The sequence below is a fragment of the Paramormyrops kingsleyae genome, chromosome 1 (assembly GCF_048594095.1).
Source record: "Paramormyrops kingsleyae isolate MSU_618 chromosome 1, PKINGS_0.4, whole genome shotgun sequence".
NCBI classification, from domain to species: Eukaryota; Metazoa; Chordata; class Actinopteri; order Osteoglossiformes; family Mormyridae; genus Paramormyrops; species Paramormyrops kingsleyae.
Window position 1 is genome coordinate 659,658 of NC_132797.1, and position 14,187 is coordinate 673,844.

General features: G+C 52.9%; 1 protein-coding gene across 6 annotated transcripts in view; it reads right to left on the minus strand.

Moving 5' to 3' along the window:
• LOC111854601 (forkhead box protein P2-like) overlaps window positions 1–14,187 on the minus strand; it is a 110,652-nt gene that overhangs the window by 29,636 nt on the left and 66,829 nt on the right. For 3 of the 6 annotated variants that reach the window (XM_072711000.1, XM_072711022.1, XM_072711149.1), the window contains exons 4-8: window positions 8,692–8,829; window positions 6,843–6,938; window positions 5,669–5,810; window positions 2,660–2,882; window positions 1,692–1,796 (exon numbers count right to left, since the gene is read on the minus strand). In XM_072711000.1, coding sequence (XP_072567101.1) covers window positions 1,692–1,796; window positions 2,660–2,882; window positions 5,669–5,810; window positions 6,843–6,938; window positions 8,692–8,829 — 704 coding nt within the window. Of the gene's footprint in view, window positions 1–1,691; window positions 1,797–2,659; window positions 2,883–5,668; window positions 5,811–6,842; window positions 6,939–8,691; window positions 8,830–10,174; window positions 10,289–14,187 lie in introns of those variants that run through there. The other 3 variants (XM_072711123.1, XM_072711110.1, XM_072711062.1) reach the window with 3 other exon arrangements.

The window sequence follows — 14,187 nt, forward strand, 5'->3', positions numbered from 1 at the left end:
CAGAGGAACCTACATGAAGAACCCGCTGAGGTCCTCAGTGATGGAGACTCAAGCCCCTAACACATACCGATGCAGAGGAACCTATTTGAGGAACAGGCTGAAGTCCTATGTGATGGAGATGCACGCCCCTAACACATACCTATGCACAGGAACCTATTTGAGGAACAGGCTGAAGTCCTCGGTGATGGAGAGGCACGCCCCTAACACATACCTATGCAGAGGAACCTCCATGAGGAACTGGCTGAGGTCCTCAGTGATGGAGACGCACGCCCCTAACACATACCTATGCATAGGAACCTATTTGAGGAACTGGCTGAGGTCCTCAATGATGGAGACGCACGCCCCTAACACATACCTATGCAGAGGAACCTATTTGAGGAACTGGCTGAGGTCCTCAGTGATGGAGACGCACGCCTCTAACACATACCTATGCAGAGGAACCTACTTGAGGACCAGGCTGAAGTCCTCAGTGATGGAGACGCACGCCCCTAACACATACCTATGCACAGGAACCTATTTGAGGAACTGGCTGAGGTCCTCAGTGATGGAGACGCACGCCCCTAACACATACCTATGCATAGGAACCTATTTGAGGAACTGGCTGAGGTCCTCAATGATGGAGACGCACGCCCCTAACACATACCTATGCAGAGGAACCTATTTGAGGAACTGGCTGAGGTCCTCAGTGATGGAGACGCACGCCCCTAACACATACCTATGCAGAGGAACCTACTTGAGGAACTGGCTGAGGTCCTCAGTGATGGAGACGCACGCCCCTAACACATACCTATGCAGAGGAACCTATTTGAGGAACTGGCTGAGGTCCTCAGTGATGGAGACGCACGCCCCTAACACATACCTATGCAGAGGAACCTATTTGAGGACCTGGCTGAGGTCCTCGGTGATGGAGACGCACACCCCTAACACATACCTATGCAGAGGAACCTATTTGAGGACCTGGCTGAGGTCCTCATTGATGGAGACGCACGCCCCTAACACATACCTATGCAGAGGAACCTCCATGAGGAACTGGCTGAGGTCCTCAGTGATGGAGACGCACGCCCCTAACACATACCTATGCAGAGGAACCTACTTGAGGACCAGGCTGAAGTCCTCATTGATGGAGACGCACGCCCCTAACACATACCTATGCACAGGAACCTATTTGAGGACCAGGCTGAAGTCCTCAGTGATGGAGACGCACACCCCTAACACATACCTATGCAGAGGAACCTATTTGAGGAACAGGCTGAAGTCCTCAGTGATGGAGACGCACACCCCTAACACATACCTATGCAGAGGAACCTATTTGAGGACCTGGCTGAGGTCCTCGGTGATGGAGACGCACACCCCTAACACATACCTATGCAGAGGAACCTACTTGAGGACCAGGCTGAAGTCCTCATTGATGGAGACGCACGCCCCTAACACATACCTATGCACAGGAACCTATTTGAGGACCAGGCTGAAGTCCTCATTGATGGAGACGCACGCCCCTAACACATACCTATGCAGAGGAACCTATTTGAGGAACAGGCTGAAGTCCTCAGTGATGGAGATGCACGCCCCTAACACATACCTATGCAGAGGAACCTATTTGAGGAACTAGCTGAGGTCCTCATTGATGGAGACGCACGCCCCTAACACATACCTATGCACAGGAACCTACTTGAGGAATCGGATGTACCTACTTGAGAAACTGGCTGAAGTCCTCACAGATGCTCTCGCAGCCGGGCCACTTGCAGACGCCATGGCCATATAGGGAGTGCGAGGGGGCCATGTCCTCATGCACAGAGCTGTACAGAGAGAGACGGACAGATGGTCCTTACCTAACACTCAGGGAGCCCAACGATCCACATCATTCATTAACATGGCTTTTTTAAGATGCAGTGTGATTTGCACAGTTTATAGATTATACCCTTATCCACTTGTACCATCTGATGTCTCCGCTACAGTTTCTCAGTTTGTCTGACCCTCCTGGGACAGTAGCCAGCAGCACAAGCAGCCCCTGCCCAGCTGACATCCACCAGGCACTGCCCGGTTGTGGGTAGAATGTGGAGAGACGCACCTGCCCTGAATCATTGCCATACCCTGATCATTTCTGCTTGCTGTCTTCTTCTGAGGCTGCGATTTGTGTACGGCTTAGCTGCTTATCTTAAATGAATCGTGGGGTACGGTTAGCTCTCTAGCCACCTGCACCTGCTCCACACGCACCACTTTGCGGAAATGCTTAAATAATGCATATGACAGACTGATATTCGAGCAGCCTTTCATAGCGGCAGAGCTGTATATAAAAGCATTAACGTTATACAAAGTCTTCTCTGCATCATGTATTCTGTTTATATGACAAGCAGCGCAACAAAGTCATTTCAAAAGCCTGGGAAAAACGGCTTAAATTCTTAATGCACGCCGAGGGTACCTGCAACATTTCCCGCGGCCGTTTGCACACACTCGCAGCTTTTGATTTGGAGAAAACAGGCTATTGGGTGCTCGCTATCGCTGGGGATACAGTAGATGCATTAATCAACCGCTGAACAAACAAACAAATGAACAAACGAAAGTGAGACGCTGTGTCTCCTCCAGCTAGAGGTAACGGGCCTCTCTTAAGCGAGGACTAATTCATCAGAAGGATCCTTGGACGCTTTTTGACGGTGCTAACCTCTCTCGGCGGGAGCTCAGCATGGAGGACGGTCCATTGGATACAGAGTGGTGCGTAATGGGTGGCGAGGCTTTGGAGGTGCTGGTGGAGGTAGTGGAGGAGGAGCTGGTCGTCGTCAGGTCGAGGCTGCAGGCGTGTTTCCCACCACCAGGGCCGTCCTCCATGTTGTGGGTGCCGGTCACTTCATTCCACAGCTGCTGCAGCTCCACAGGGCTCAGGCCGGCTGTGAACACCAATGCCACTGACAGTTAGCACCATTAGCATGGCGTTGCTAAGCAAAACATCCTGAACACTGATCAAAACAGAAACGAAGCAAGGAAACACTGAACGAACATGAATTTGGTTATCATGTTTATCCTGCCCTAAGGGCACAGCCACTGTTCACAGGCAGTCTTAACCCAGGACAACTCGGACAGTACTTCACGCTCATTGGTAAATGACTCATTGGATGTTTACTGAAGAATACTGCAGGCTGATTTAAAAAAAAAAAACCCTCCTCTCCAGGGTATTTCAACCTTAACATAATAATCTATTCTGGTTAAATAAAACAAGGAAGAAGATCAGGTCAACAAGTCAATCCTCCAGCAAACATGGAAATGGGGTGGGGGGTTTGGCCTCCTTTTCATCCAGCTTCTGGGTTCTCGTGGTTCCCGGTCGACCTGTTCCCACAGCCACCTCGATATTCCTGTCTCTCACCAGTGTGGGGCCCTTGTATTTGATGTTTTTTCGCGATGGCGATCGCTTCCGTAAACGACGAGGGACTTACGGCATCGCGGACACCGGAAGATCGTGCATCGCGGCTCACACGGCAGCTTGCCACCCCCCCCCCCCCACACTTATCCTCCAGAAGAATACAGACACACCTTCAGCTGCTGCAGACCACTGCCTCCATCATACGGAAAAAACAAGACACTTGAGGGAAAAAGAAATGGTACTGAGGCAAAAATTAGTGTTTCCTGCAATCTGTCGCTCGACAGACAGGTGTGAGAAGCGGAAGGGGGTGATGGAGGACCGGACGTGACCGGCTTGTGGGTGGCGGCTGCTGCTGGTAAACAACAATAACAACAACAACAGCAGCAACAAGGGAATGAGAGGATGAGAGAGAGAGACAAAGAGAGAGAGGCAACTAGGGAGGGAGGGAGAAAGAGAGGGACAGGGATACAGAAAGCGAGAGGCGGCAAGGGAGGGGGGGAGAGAGGTGGCAAGAGAGGGAGGGGGAGAGGTGGCAAGAGAGGGAGGGGGAGAGAGAGTGAGAGAGAGATAGAGGTGGCAAGGAAGGGAGGGAGATAGAGAGAGATAGAGAGAGAGCGATAGAGAGAGACTGGGACAGGGAGAGAGAGAGAGAGAGAGGGACAGGGAGAGAGCAAGAGGCGGCAAGGGAGGGGGGAGGGAGAGAGAAAGGGACAGGGAGACAGAAAGCGAGAGGCGGCAAGGGAGGGGGGGAGAGACGTAGCAAGGAAGGGAAGGAGAGAGAGAGGTGGCAAGAGAGGGAGGGGGAGAGAGAGAGTAAGAGAGATAGAAGTAGCAAGGAAGGGAGGGAGAGACAGAGGGGGACAGGGAGAGAGAGGTGGCAAGGGCGGGGGGAGTGAGGAAGAGAGGGACAGGCAGAGGGAGAGAGAAAAAGATAGAGAGAGAGAAAGAGACTAGGACAGGGCCATCTCTAAGGTCCCCCAGCCCTCCCCACGTGGTCCTGCCTGCACCCCTTAAGGGGAGCGGGACATATCTGGGACCATTGGATGGCTGGGCGGCAGTGAGAGCAGGCCCTGGCGCTCCAGCCTGGTGGATGGGCAGGTGGTATAGGGACCCACCTGGGGCCAGAGGCTGGCTGGGCGGCAGTGAGAGCAGGCCGTGGCGCTCCAGGCTGGTGGATGGGCAGGTGGTATAGGGACCCACCTGGGGCCAGAGGCTGGCTGGGCGGCAGTGAGAGCAGGCCCTGGCGCTCCAGGCTGGTGGATGGGCGGGTGGTATAGGGACCCACCTGGGGCCAGAGGCTGGCTGGGCGGCAGTGAGAGCAGGCCGTGGTGCTGCAGGCGGCGGATTGGCAGTCAGGTGGTGTGGGGACCTACCAGGGGCCAGAGGTGGGCCAGGTGGAGCAGACCCTGCTGCTGCAGGTGGTGGATCAGTGGGCGAGTAGCATGGGGACCCACTTGGGGCAAGTGGATGAGGTGCTGCAGATTGAGGATCAGCGGGCGGGTGGTGTGGGGATCCACCTGGGGCCAGAGGTTGACCGGGCAGCAGTGACAGCAGGCCCTGGTGCTGCAGGCTAGTGGATCGGCGGGCGGGCAGTGTGGGGACCTACCTGGGGGCAGAGGCTGGCTGGGCGGCAGTGAGAGCAGCCCCTGGCACTGCAGGCTAGTGGATCGGCGGGCGCGCAGTGTGGGGACCTACCTGGGGGCAGAGGCTGGCTGGCCGGCAGTGAGAGCAGCCCCTGGCGCTGCAGGCTAGTGGATCGGCGGGCGCGCAGTGTGGGGACCTACCTGGGGGCAGAGGCTGGCTGGCCGGCAGTGAGAGCAGCCCCTGGCGCTGCAGGCTAGTGGATCGGCGGGCGCGCAGTGTGGGGACCTACCTGGGGGCAGAGGCTGGCTGGGCGGCAGTGAGAGCAGCCCCTGGCGCTGCAGGCTAGTGGATCGGCGGGCGCGCAGTGTGGGGACCTACCTGGGGGCAGAGGCTGGCTGGCCGGCAGTGAGAGCAGCCCCTGGCGCTGCAGGCTAGTGGATCGGCGGGCGCGCAGTGTGGGGACCTACCTGGGGGCAGAGGCTGGCTGGCCGGCAGTGAGAGCAGCCCCTGGCGCTGCAGGCTAGTGGATCGGCGGGCGCGCAGTGTGGGGACCTACCTGGGGGCAGAGGCTGGCTGGCCGGCAGTGAGAGCAGCCCCTGGCGCTGCAGGCTAGTGGATCGGCGGGCGCGCAGTGTGGGGAGCTACCTGGGGGCAGAGGCTGGCTGGGCGGCAGTGACAGCACCCTGGCGCTGCAGGCTAGTGGATCGGCGGGCACGCAGTGTGGGGACCTACCTGGGGGCAGAGGCTGGCTGGGCGGCAGTGAGAGCAGCCCCTGGCGCTGCAGGCTGAGCAGGTGCTGCTGCTGCTGCTGGAGCTGCTGCATCTGGAGCAGCTGCTGCTGGAAGACGAGCTGCTGGGCGGCCAGGTGCTGCTGCTGTGGCGATGGAGAGCCAGAAATCAGTGGCGCCTCAGCTCAGCCCACCCCCCCACTGCAATGGAGAGCCAGAGATCAGCGGCGCCTCAGCTCAGCACACCCCCCCCCCCCCCACTGCTTTTGTCTATTTGCACCCCCCGGCTACCCCGGCACGCTGAGCCCCCGCCAGCCACGGAAACCAAGATCCTTCCAGAAAGTGTTCGCAGGCAATCCCTGCTTACAGCGGTCCGAACAGAGACGATGAGAGCGGACAGAGCTGGGAGCCAGACTGCAGCTCTCCTCTTCCCCGCTCTCCTCCTTCTGTTTATTACCCAGGCTAGGCTGCCTCTTGTGTATATAGAGGCGAGACAACAAAAACAACAACAACAACAGCGGTAACCATGGCAACAAAACAATGGCTGGCAGCTTATCGCTCAGACGGGGCTCGGCATCCCGACCAATCAGGACTGCAGCAACCGAGCCCAGTGTGTAACTAAGCACAGAGATATCACCCATAAACACGGCCCGACCGGCTGGCGGTAATGAAGCAGCCCTATGTGCATGGATGCTGCCGCCATGTGTTTCCTCAGCCAGATAAACGGGGCCTTTAGGGAGCCGTGAGGCGGGCCCCCCTGGGCTGGCGGAGGACTGGTAAGTAGGTGCATTGCACTGTCCTGCTAACCTCTCTGCCCTCCTGCTCATGGGCTTGAGAAGGAAGAGCGGCGTCCTGTTAGAAGCTCATGTTAGGTGGGTTGAACCTGACGGTCGGCTCCGCATGGTGTTACGAGATGGACGCTCTATGAGAAGGTCAGTCGCCCTCAAGAGCGAGAGAGGCTACTTCTACTGGCTGTTATCTTTGATCGACCAGGAAGGCAGAGCTTGGCACACTCCCTGGAAAACTGCAGGGCCTGTACTGCCTGGTACCTGATAGCAGCCGTATTTAACTGATGTTTGTGGCTGGGAGGGTGGGGGGCTTCTCCTATGTTTTGTTTAGGTCATGTCAGCTGACCCACCTACGCCCCCCTGTGCCACACGGGACATCTGCAGACATACCGGTACCTCTTTGGCCGGCTTTCCCGGCTGCGTTTGCTGCAGCAGCTGAAGGTGCAGCTGCTCCTGCTGCTTCTTGTAAAACTCCTGCAGATGTTGCTGCAAATGGAGATGTGTGTGTGTGTGAGAGAGAGCGAGAGAGACAGACAAACAGACAGAAAGGGAGAGAGAGCAAGAGAGAGTGAGAGAAAGAGAGTTGTCAGCAACCTGACCCTGCTGCCTGTAAACAACTAACAGGTGTGCGTGAGGAGGTGGGGGTGGGGGCACGCTAACAGGTGTGTGGGAGGAGGCGGGATGGGGGAGGGGACACGATAACGGGTGTGTGGGAGGAGGCGGGATGGGGGAGGGGACACGCTAACAGGTGTGTGGGAGGAGGCGGGATGGGGGAGGGGACACGATAACGGGTGTGTGGGAGGAGGCGGGATGGGGGAGGGGACACGCTAACAGGTGTGAGGGAGGAGGCGGGATGGGGGAGGGGACACGATAACGGGTGTGTGGGAGGAGGCGGGATGGGGGAGGGGACACGCTAACGGGTGTGCGGGAGGAGGCGGGATGGGGGAGGGGACACGCTAACGGGTGTGTGGGAGGAGGTGGGATGGGGGAGGGGACACGATAACGGGTGTGTGGGAGGAGGCGGGATGGGGGAGGGGACACGATAACGGGTGTGTGGGAGGAGGCGGGATGGGGGAGGGGACACGATAACGGGTGTGTGGGAGGAGGCGGGATGGGGGAGGGGACACGATAACGGGTGTGTGGGAGGAGGCGGGATGGGGGAGGGGACACGCTAACGGGTGTGTGGGAGGAGGCGGGATGGGGGAGGGGACACGCTAACGGGTGTGTGGGAGGAGGCGGGGTGGGGGTGTGGGCACGCTAACAGGTGTGTGGGAGGAGGCGGGATGGGGGAGGGGACACGATAACGGGTGTGTGGGAGGAGGCGGGATGGGGGAGGGGACACGCTAACAGGTGTGTGGGAGGAGGCGGGGTGGGGGTGTGGGCACGCTAACAGGTGTGTGGGAGGAGGCGGGATGGGGGAGGGGACACGATAACGGGTGTGTGGGAGGAGGCGGGATGGGGGAGGGGACACGCTAACGGGTGTGCGGGAGGAGGCGGGATGGGGGAGGGGACACGATAACGGGTGTGTGGGAGGAGGCGGGATGGGGGAGGGGACACGCTAACAGGTGTGCGGGAGGAGGCGGGATGGGGGAGGGGACACGATAACGGGTGTGTGGGAGGAGGCGGGATGGGGGAGGGGACACGCTAACGGGTGTGCGGGAGGAGGCGGGATGGGGGAGGGGACACGCTAACGGGTGTGTGGGAGGAGGCGGGATGGGGGAGGGGACACGATAACGGGTGTGTGGGAGGAGGCGGGATGGGGGAGGGGACACGATAACGGGTGTGTGGGAGGAGGCGGGATGGGGGAGGGGACACGATAACGGGTGTGTGGGAGGAGGCGGGATGGGGGAGGGGACACGATAACGGGTGTGTGGGAGGAGGCGGGATGGGGGAGGGGACACGCTAACGGGTGTGTGGGAAGAGGCGGGATGGGGGAGGGGACACGCTAACGGGTGTGTGGGAGGAGGCGGGGTGGGGGTGTGGGCACGCTAACAGGTGTGTGGGAGGAGGCGGGATGGGGGAGGGGACACGCTAACAGGTGTGTGGGAGGAGGCGGGATGGGGGAGGGGACACGCTAACGGGTGTGTGGGAGGAGGCGGGATGGGGGAGGGGACACGCTAATGGGTGTGCGGGAGGAGGCGGGATGGGGGAGGGGACACGCTAACGGGTGTGCGGGAGGAGGCGGGGTGGGGGAGGGGACACGCTAACAGGTGTGCGGTAGGAAGCGAGGACTTTGTACCTGCTGCAGCATAACTGTTTGCTGCTGCTGGAGGAGGGCCTGCAGCTGCTGGGGGGACAGCACCTGCTGCTGGAGGAGGGCCTGCATCTGCTGCGGGGTGATAACCTGGGGACTCATCATGGCCGTCGCTGCTGGCACCTGCCCATAGAACATAGACCTCAGCAACGGCCAGTGGGGGAGCGGAGGGACGAGACGGCAGCTCCTGATCGGAGGAGGGCAGACTGCCTGAGAATTCCATTCTTCACAGTGTTATAAATGGCATGAGGTGGCATTGAGCGTATGGGCGCATCTTTAGTTACAGTCAGAAGCAGATGTAAGAGCACCAATTAAATGCTGAGAAATAAACACAGGACACAGCAGCGATTCAAAAGGCTGATTAAGAAAAGACAAGGTTAACTATCTCGACTTGCTGGAGTGTCGAAACACCATTAATGGCAATGTTTACAGGAAGAAGCCCAAACAGCCTCGGCTAAGAACAAGGCCAAAGTCTGTGTGTTCTAATCTCACGGCACAGCCAGAGGCGTAGCTCTTCTGTGACGAGTCATATTTAAAAACAAATCTCTGTTTTGAGGAGTTACAAGGCATCACGCAGCCTGAGATCATTGTCAAAACAAGACAAACACACGTTCCTCTTCAAAAGTCCACTACTCAAGAACAGCGGATCGATAGAGTGAGCTGTCAGGATCCTGCGCTATCCATTTGGATATCCTTCACACTCTAACAAGAGGAACAGGCAGCTTGGCGCTTTCATGGAAAGTGCTGGGCCTGCTGCATTATCTATCTATCTATCTATCTATCTATCTATCTATCTATCTATCTATCTATCTATCTAACTATCTATCTATCTATCTATCTATCTATCTATCTATCTATCTATCTATCTATCTATCTATCTACTAATAATAATATAATATACACTCACCTAAAGGATTATTAGGAACACCTGTTCAATTTCTCATTAATGCAATTATCTAATCAACCAATCACATGGCAGTTGCTTCAATGCATTTAGGGGTGTGGTCCTGGTCAAGACAATCTCCTGAACTCCAAACTGAATGTCAGAATGGGAAAGAAAGGTGATTTAAGCAATTTTGAGCGTGGCATGGTTGTTGGTGCCAGACGGGCCGGTCTGAGTATTTCACAATCTGCTCAGTTACTGGGATTTTCACGCACAGCCATTTCTAGGGTTTACAAAGAATGGTGTGCAAAGGGAAAAATATCCAGTATGCGGCAGTCCTGTGGGTGAAAATGCCTTGTTGATGCTAGAGGTCAGAGGAGAATGGGCCGACTGATTCAAGCTGATAGAAGAGCAACTTTGACTGAAATAACCACTTGTTACAACCAAGGTATGCAGCAAAGCATTTGTGAAGCCACAACACGCACAACCTTGAGGCGGATGGGCTAACACAGCAGAAGACCCCACCGGGTACCACTCATCTCCACTACAAATAGGAAAAAGAGGCTACAATTTGCACGAGCTCACCAAAATTGGACAGTTGAAGACTGGAAAAATGTTGCCTGGTCTGATGAGTCTCGATTTCTGTTGAGACATTCAAATGGTAGAGTCAGAATTTGGCGTAAACAGAATGAGAACATGGATCCATCATGCCTTATTACCACTGTGCAGGCTGGTGGTGGTGGTGTAATGGTGTGGGGGATGTTTTCTTGGCACACTTTAGGCCCCTTAGTGCCAATTGGGTATCGTTTAAATGCCACGGCCTACCTGAGCATTGTTTCTGACCATGTCCATCCCTTTATGACCACCATGTACCCATCCTCTGATGGCTACTTCCAGCAGGATAATGCACCATGTCACAAAGCTCGAATCATTTCAAATTGGTTTCTTGAACATGACAATGAGTTCACTGTACTAAAATGGCCCCCACAGTCACCAGATCTCAACCCAATAGAGCATCTTTGGGATGTGGTGGAACGGGAGCTTCGTGCCCTGGATATGCATCCCACAAATCGCACACATTGCAGGGTGCACACCAGTGGTGAAGCCAGAAATGACACTGCAGTTGGACCAGAATAAAGGTGAGGGGGCCACACAGTCCAATACAGCTTAACAGCACTTACAGTACATACAAACACAAAAGTGTTCTGCTATATGTTGGCCTGCTTTGGACTTAAACCATAAGACTTAAACTAGTCCACTCTCTTCCGTTACTACAACAAGACACTATTTAGAGGATCTGAACAAGCACCTCTCAGCAGATGTAGGGACAATGAACGTGGAGGACGATTTGTAATGGGCGGCCAAGCCCAAGCCATAACAAATCTGCAATGTAGTTATAGTCCATAGACACTATAAAGTTCTGAAATCAAACTCCAACAAAGAAAAGTTTTATTTAAATTCTTTAACAAACTGATTGAATTTCAGTGGGAGACTGTTTCTTTCCCGGCCTCCGCAGCCATCTATGTGCTCTGATAGGCTCGCTGACTACTGCAAAAAAGAACAACTTCAGGCCTACCTTTGATGTCTTCCGGGAGTCATATTAATCTATAATTGAAAAAATATTAATATTAGTGGTAAAACTTTACTTGAAGGGGCACAAATACTTAGTAATAACTAAGTTACTACAGAAGTGCAAATCATGAAAAAAATCATGAAAAAGATGAGAAAAGATGCATCAGGATTCATTAATGATGAACAAACATGAGATCAGGATTCCCCTTGTGTTATTCATTACTTGTTCCTTCAGTAGTTCACAAAGGTTTACAGAATCAACAGATATAGTAATAAATATTTGAGATATGTTTGAGATAAAACATGCGTCACAATTTATTAATGATGAATTAACATGAGATCAGTATGTAACAGACATAGGTTGTGGTTAATTAATATATAACTAATAGCATAATACCATATTATTTGTGCCCCGTCAAGTAAAGTATTATATTAGTTAACATTAGATTTCCCTCTGAGGTTCAGGAACCTAGGTCCATGTTCCGAGTTCCTGGGCCATCTTTTTGTAGTTCCTGGTCACTTTCATGTATCCTTTTCCCACCACACTACTGGAACTATAACCTTTATATTAAATAAGCAGGAGTGACACAAGAAGCTTGTAGGTTAAATGTCACATGTAATTTCATACAAAACTGCACCCCATGCCAGCACAATTTAGGGTGTTATTGGGGATCTATCGTGACCAAAACAGGACACAGCCTTTTATTTCGATTTTATTTATATGACCCACGACATGTTTATAATTCATGATTAATCCTGGCCAGCAGATTGATCTTTATTTTAAGCACTGGCAAGTTTCACTGCCGACACCGGGGATACTGGACAAGCGTATATATTGGTTATCGATCAAATTTTCTGATGCAGAAATATAGAGATGGGAACAAAAAGGCATTCACTAATGCACTGAATGTAACTGAGGTCTGCTCATTTTTTTCTCTGTGGTGATATTTAAGCTCAGCTTTAGAATACTGACAGACAACTACATTCAAATTCACATATAATATGAATTACTTTAAAAAAAATGATGCTTTCGCTCTTTATCTGGTCCCTCACCCTGCATTGTGCTGTCTTCCTTCTACTACACTGGCGAGAAAACAAGAAGGAAAATTTTAATAATGGAGTGCTTGTTAATAATGGAGTAATTCGAGTTTAATTGAATAATTGCGACAGCTCTATTTTTATGTGCAATATTTTAGAATGTATCTGCATGTTTCACCATCGTACTTTACTCATGTTTCTGTTCACCTACTTATTACCATCTTCATATGAAATACTTATTCATTTTCAGTAGTTGTTGCATGTGGTATTGTGTTATGCCTATTTTTATCTGCAATTATAAACAATCTGTTACAGGTTAATAGCAGCATTCAGATTCTGTACATCTGACCAGGTGCTGCACCCATCACCCTTCATCACTATGAAATACTACCAGGCCCCCTGTTCTTCTAAGGCTGCCTGGTCTATTTAATGGACTTCTGTACATCATACGGAAACTTTTAATTAAACTTTTATTCTCTCAGATTTGTAGAAAGGCGTTGGGGAGCAGTGTGTGTCCCAGCAGGTTAGGTTACTGAGCCTGTGATCAGAACGTTGCTGGTTCAAATCCCCAGGTTGGGGACCCTGGCAGCATAGCTGGTCTCTGAACAGGTTTCCACATCATTTTAATACCCAGCTACAGCACAAGGGTAAACCTCACACCTATAATTTCAGGCTGTAATCTAGCAGTCGGACAGACCGCAGGTGAGCCACCCGTGCAAATCCGGCACTCACGTTGGGAGCAGAACTTCAAAAGTGCTCGGAATAATATTAGTTTCAGGCCAAGGGAGGCTGGCCCAGTCGAAGAACAGAATGCCCCACACAAAAGTGACACACGTCTTTTGTGCTTTCGAAAGCTTTTCAGCAGCGCGTTGGACAATAATTGTATCTCCTTGCTTGTCTGCATGCGCGAACACACACACACACACACACACACACACACACACAGACACAGACAAAGCAGAAATGGCAGATAGTTGCTCTGGGCCTTTAATTGCGACACCCGGAAAGTGCTAATTCCAGCATTTAACTGCATGCTTTTCTGCCTTGAAAAGATGAAAGAGGATATGTAATTGCACTCCTCATTCTTTTTCTTCACTGACAACCCATAAATTTAATTTTACACACTCACTCATTTACATTTTCAAGTATATGACATGATAATTGCTGAATTGGACCCCCCCACACACACCAATGGTGGGCCTGCAGCGACTTGATTGACAGCTGTGTGGAGGAAGCAGAGACGAAGGCTGAATCGTGGATTGTTGTCGTTCTCCACGGATGCGACTGTAGTGGGAAGATGTGGCATTAATAAATGTTTACGGGCGAAAACATTCGCAATCAATGGACAGGCTTTTTGGCACACAGCCGCCGGCTCCTGCTCTGATACTCCGAGAACAATCCCCCCTTGTAATGTGAGAAATGCCCATCAGCAAATGAAAAAAAAGATGATGGCGAATGGCTTAATGAGCTTCTTCGGGATATCCGACGTGCGGCAAAGCTGAGTGGATTGCCGGAGACATTAATTATATTATGGAAAACGTGAGGAAGAGACAGTGGTATTCTCACCTGCTATAATAAGAAATATGAAATGCGCACAATGAAACAAGTGTCTTAAGCTGACTGGCTATTCAGTCACGAGTTATTTAATCAGGCTTGGAGGGGGAGGCCCCTGTTTGGCATGTAGACATGGCCCAGCACTCAGAGCAGGGCAGGGACTTCGGGATCAGAGGAGGGGTTCCCAGTGATGCTGTGAGACAGGTGACTGATGCAGGGGGAGGGGTTCCCAGTGATGCTGTGAGACAGGTGACTGATGCTGGCGGAGGGATTCCCAGTGATGCTGTGAGACAGGTGACTGATGCTGGCGGAGGGGTTCCTAGTGATGCTGTGAGACAGGTGACTGATGCAGGGGGAGGGTTTCCCAGTGATGCTGTGAGACAGGTGACTGATGCTGGCGGAGGGGTTCCCAGTGATGCTGTGAGACAGGTGAC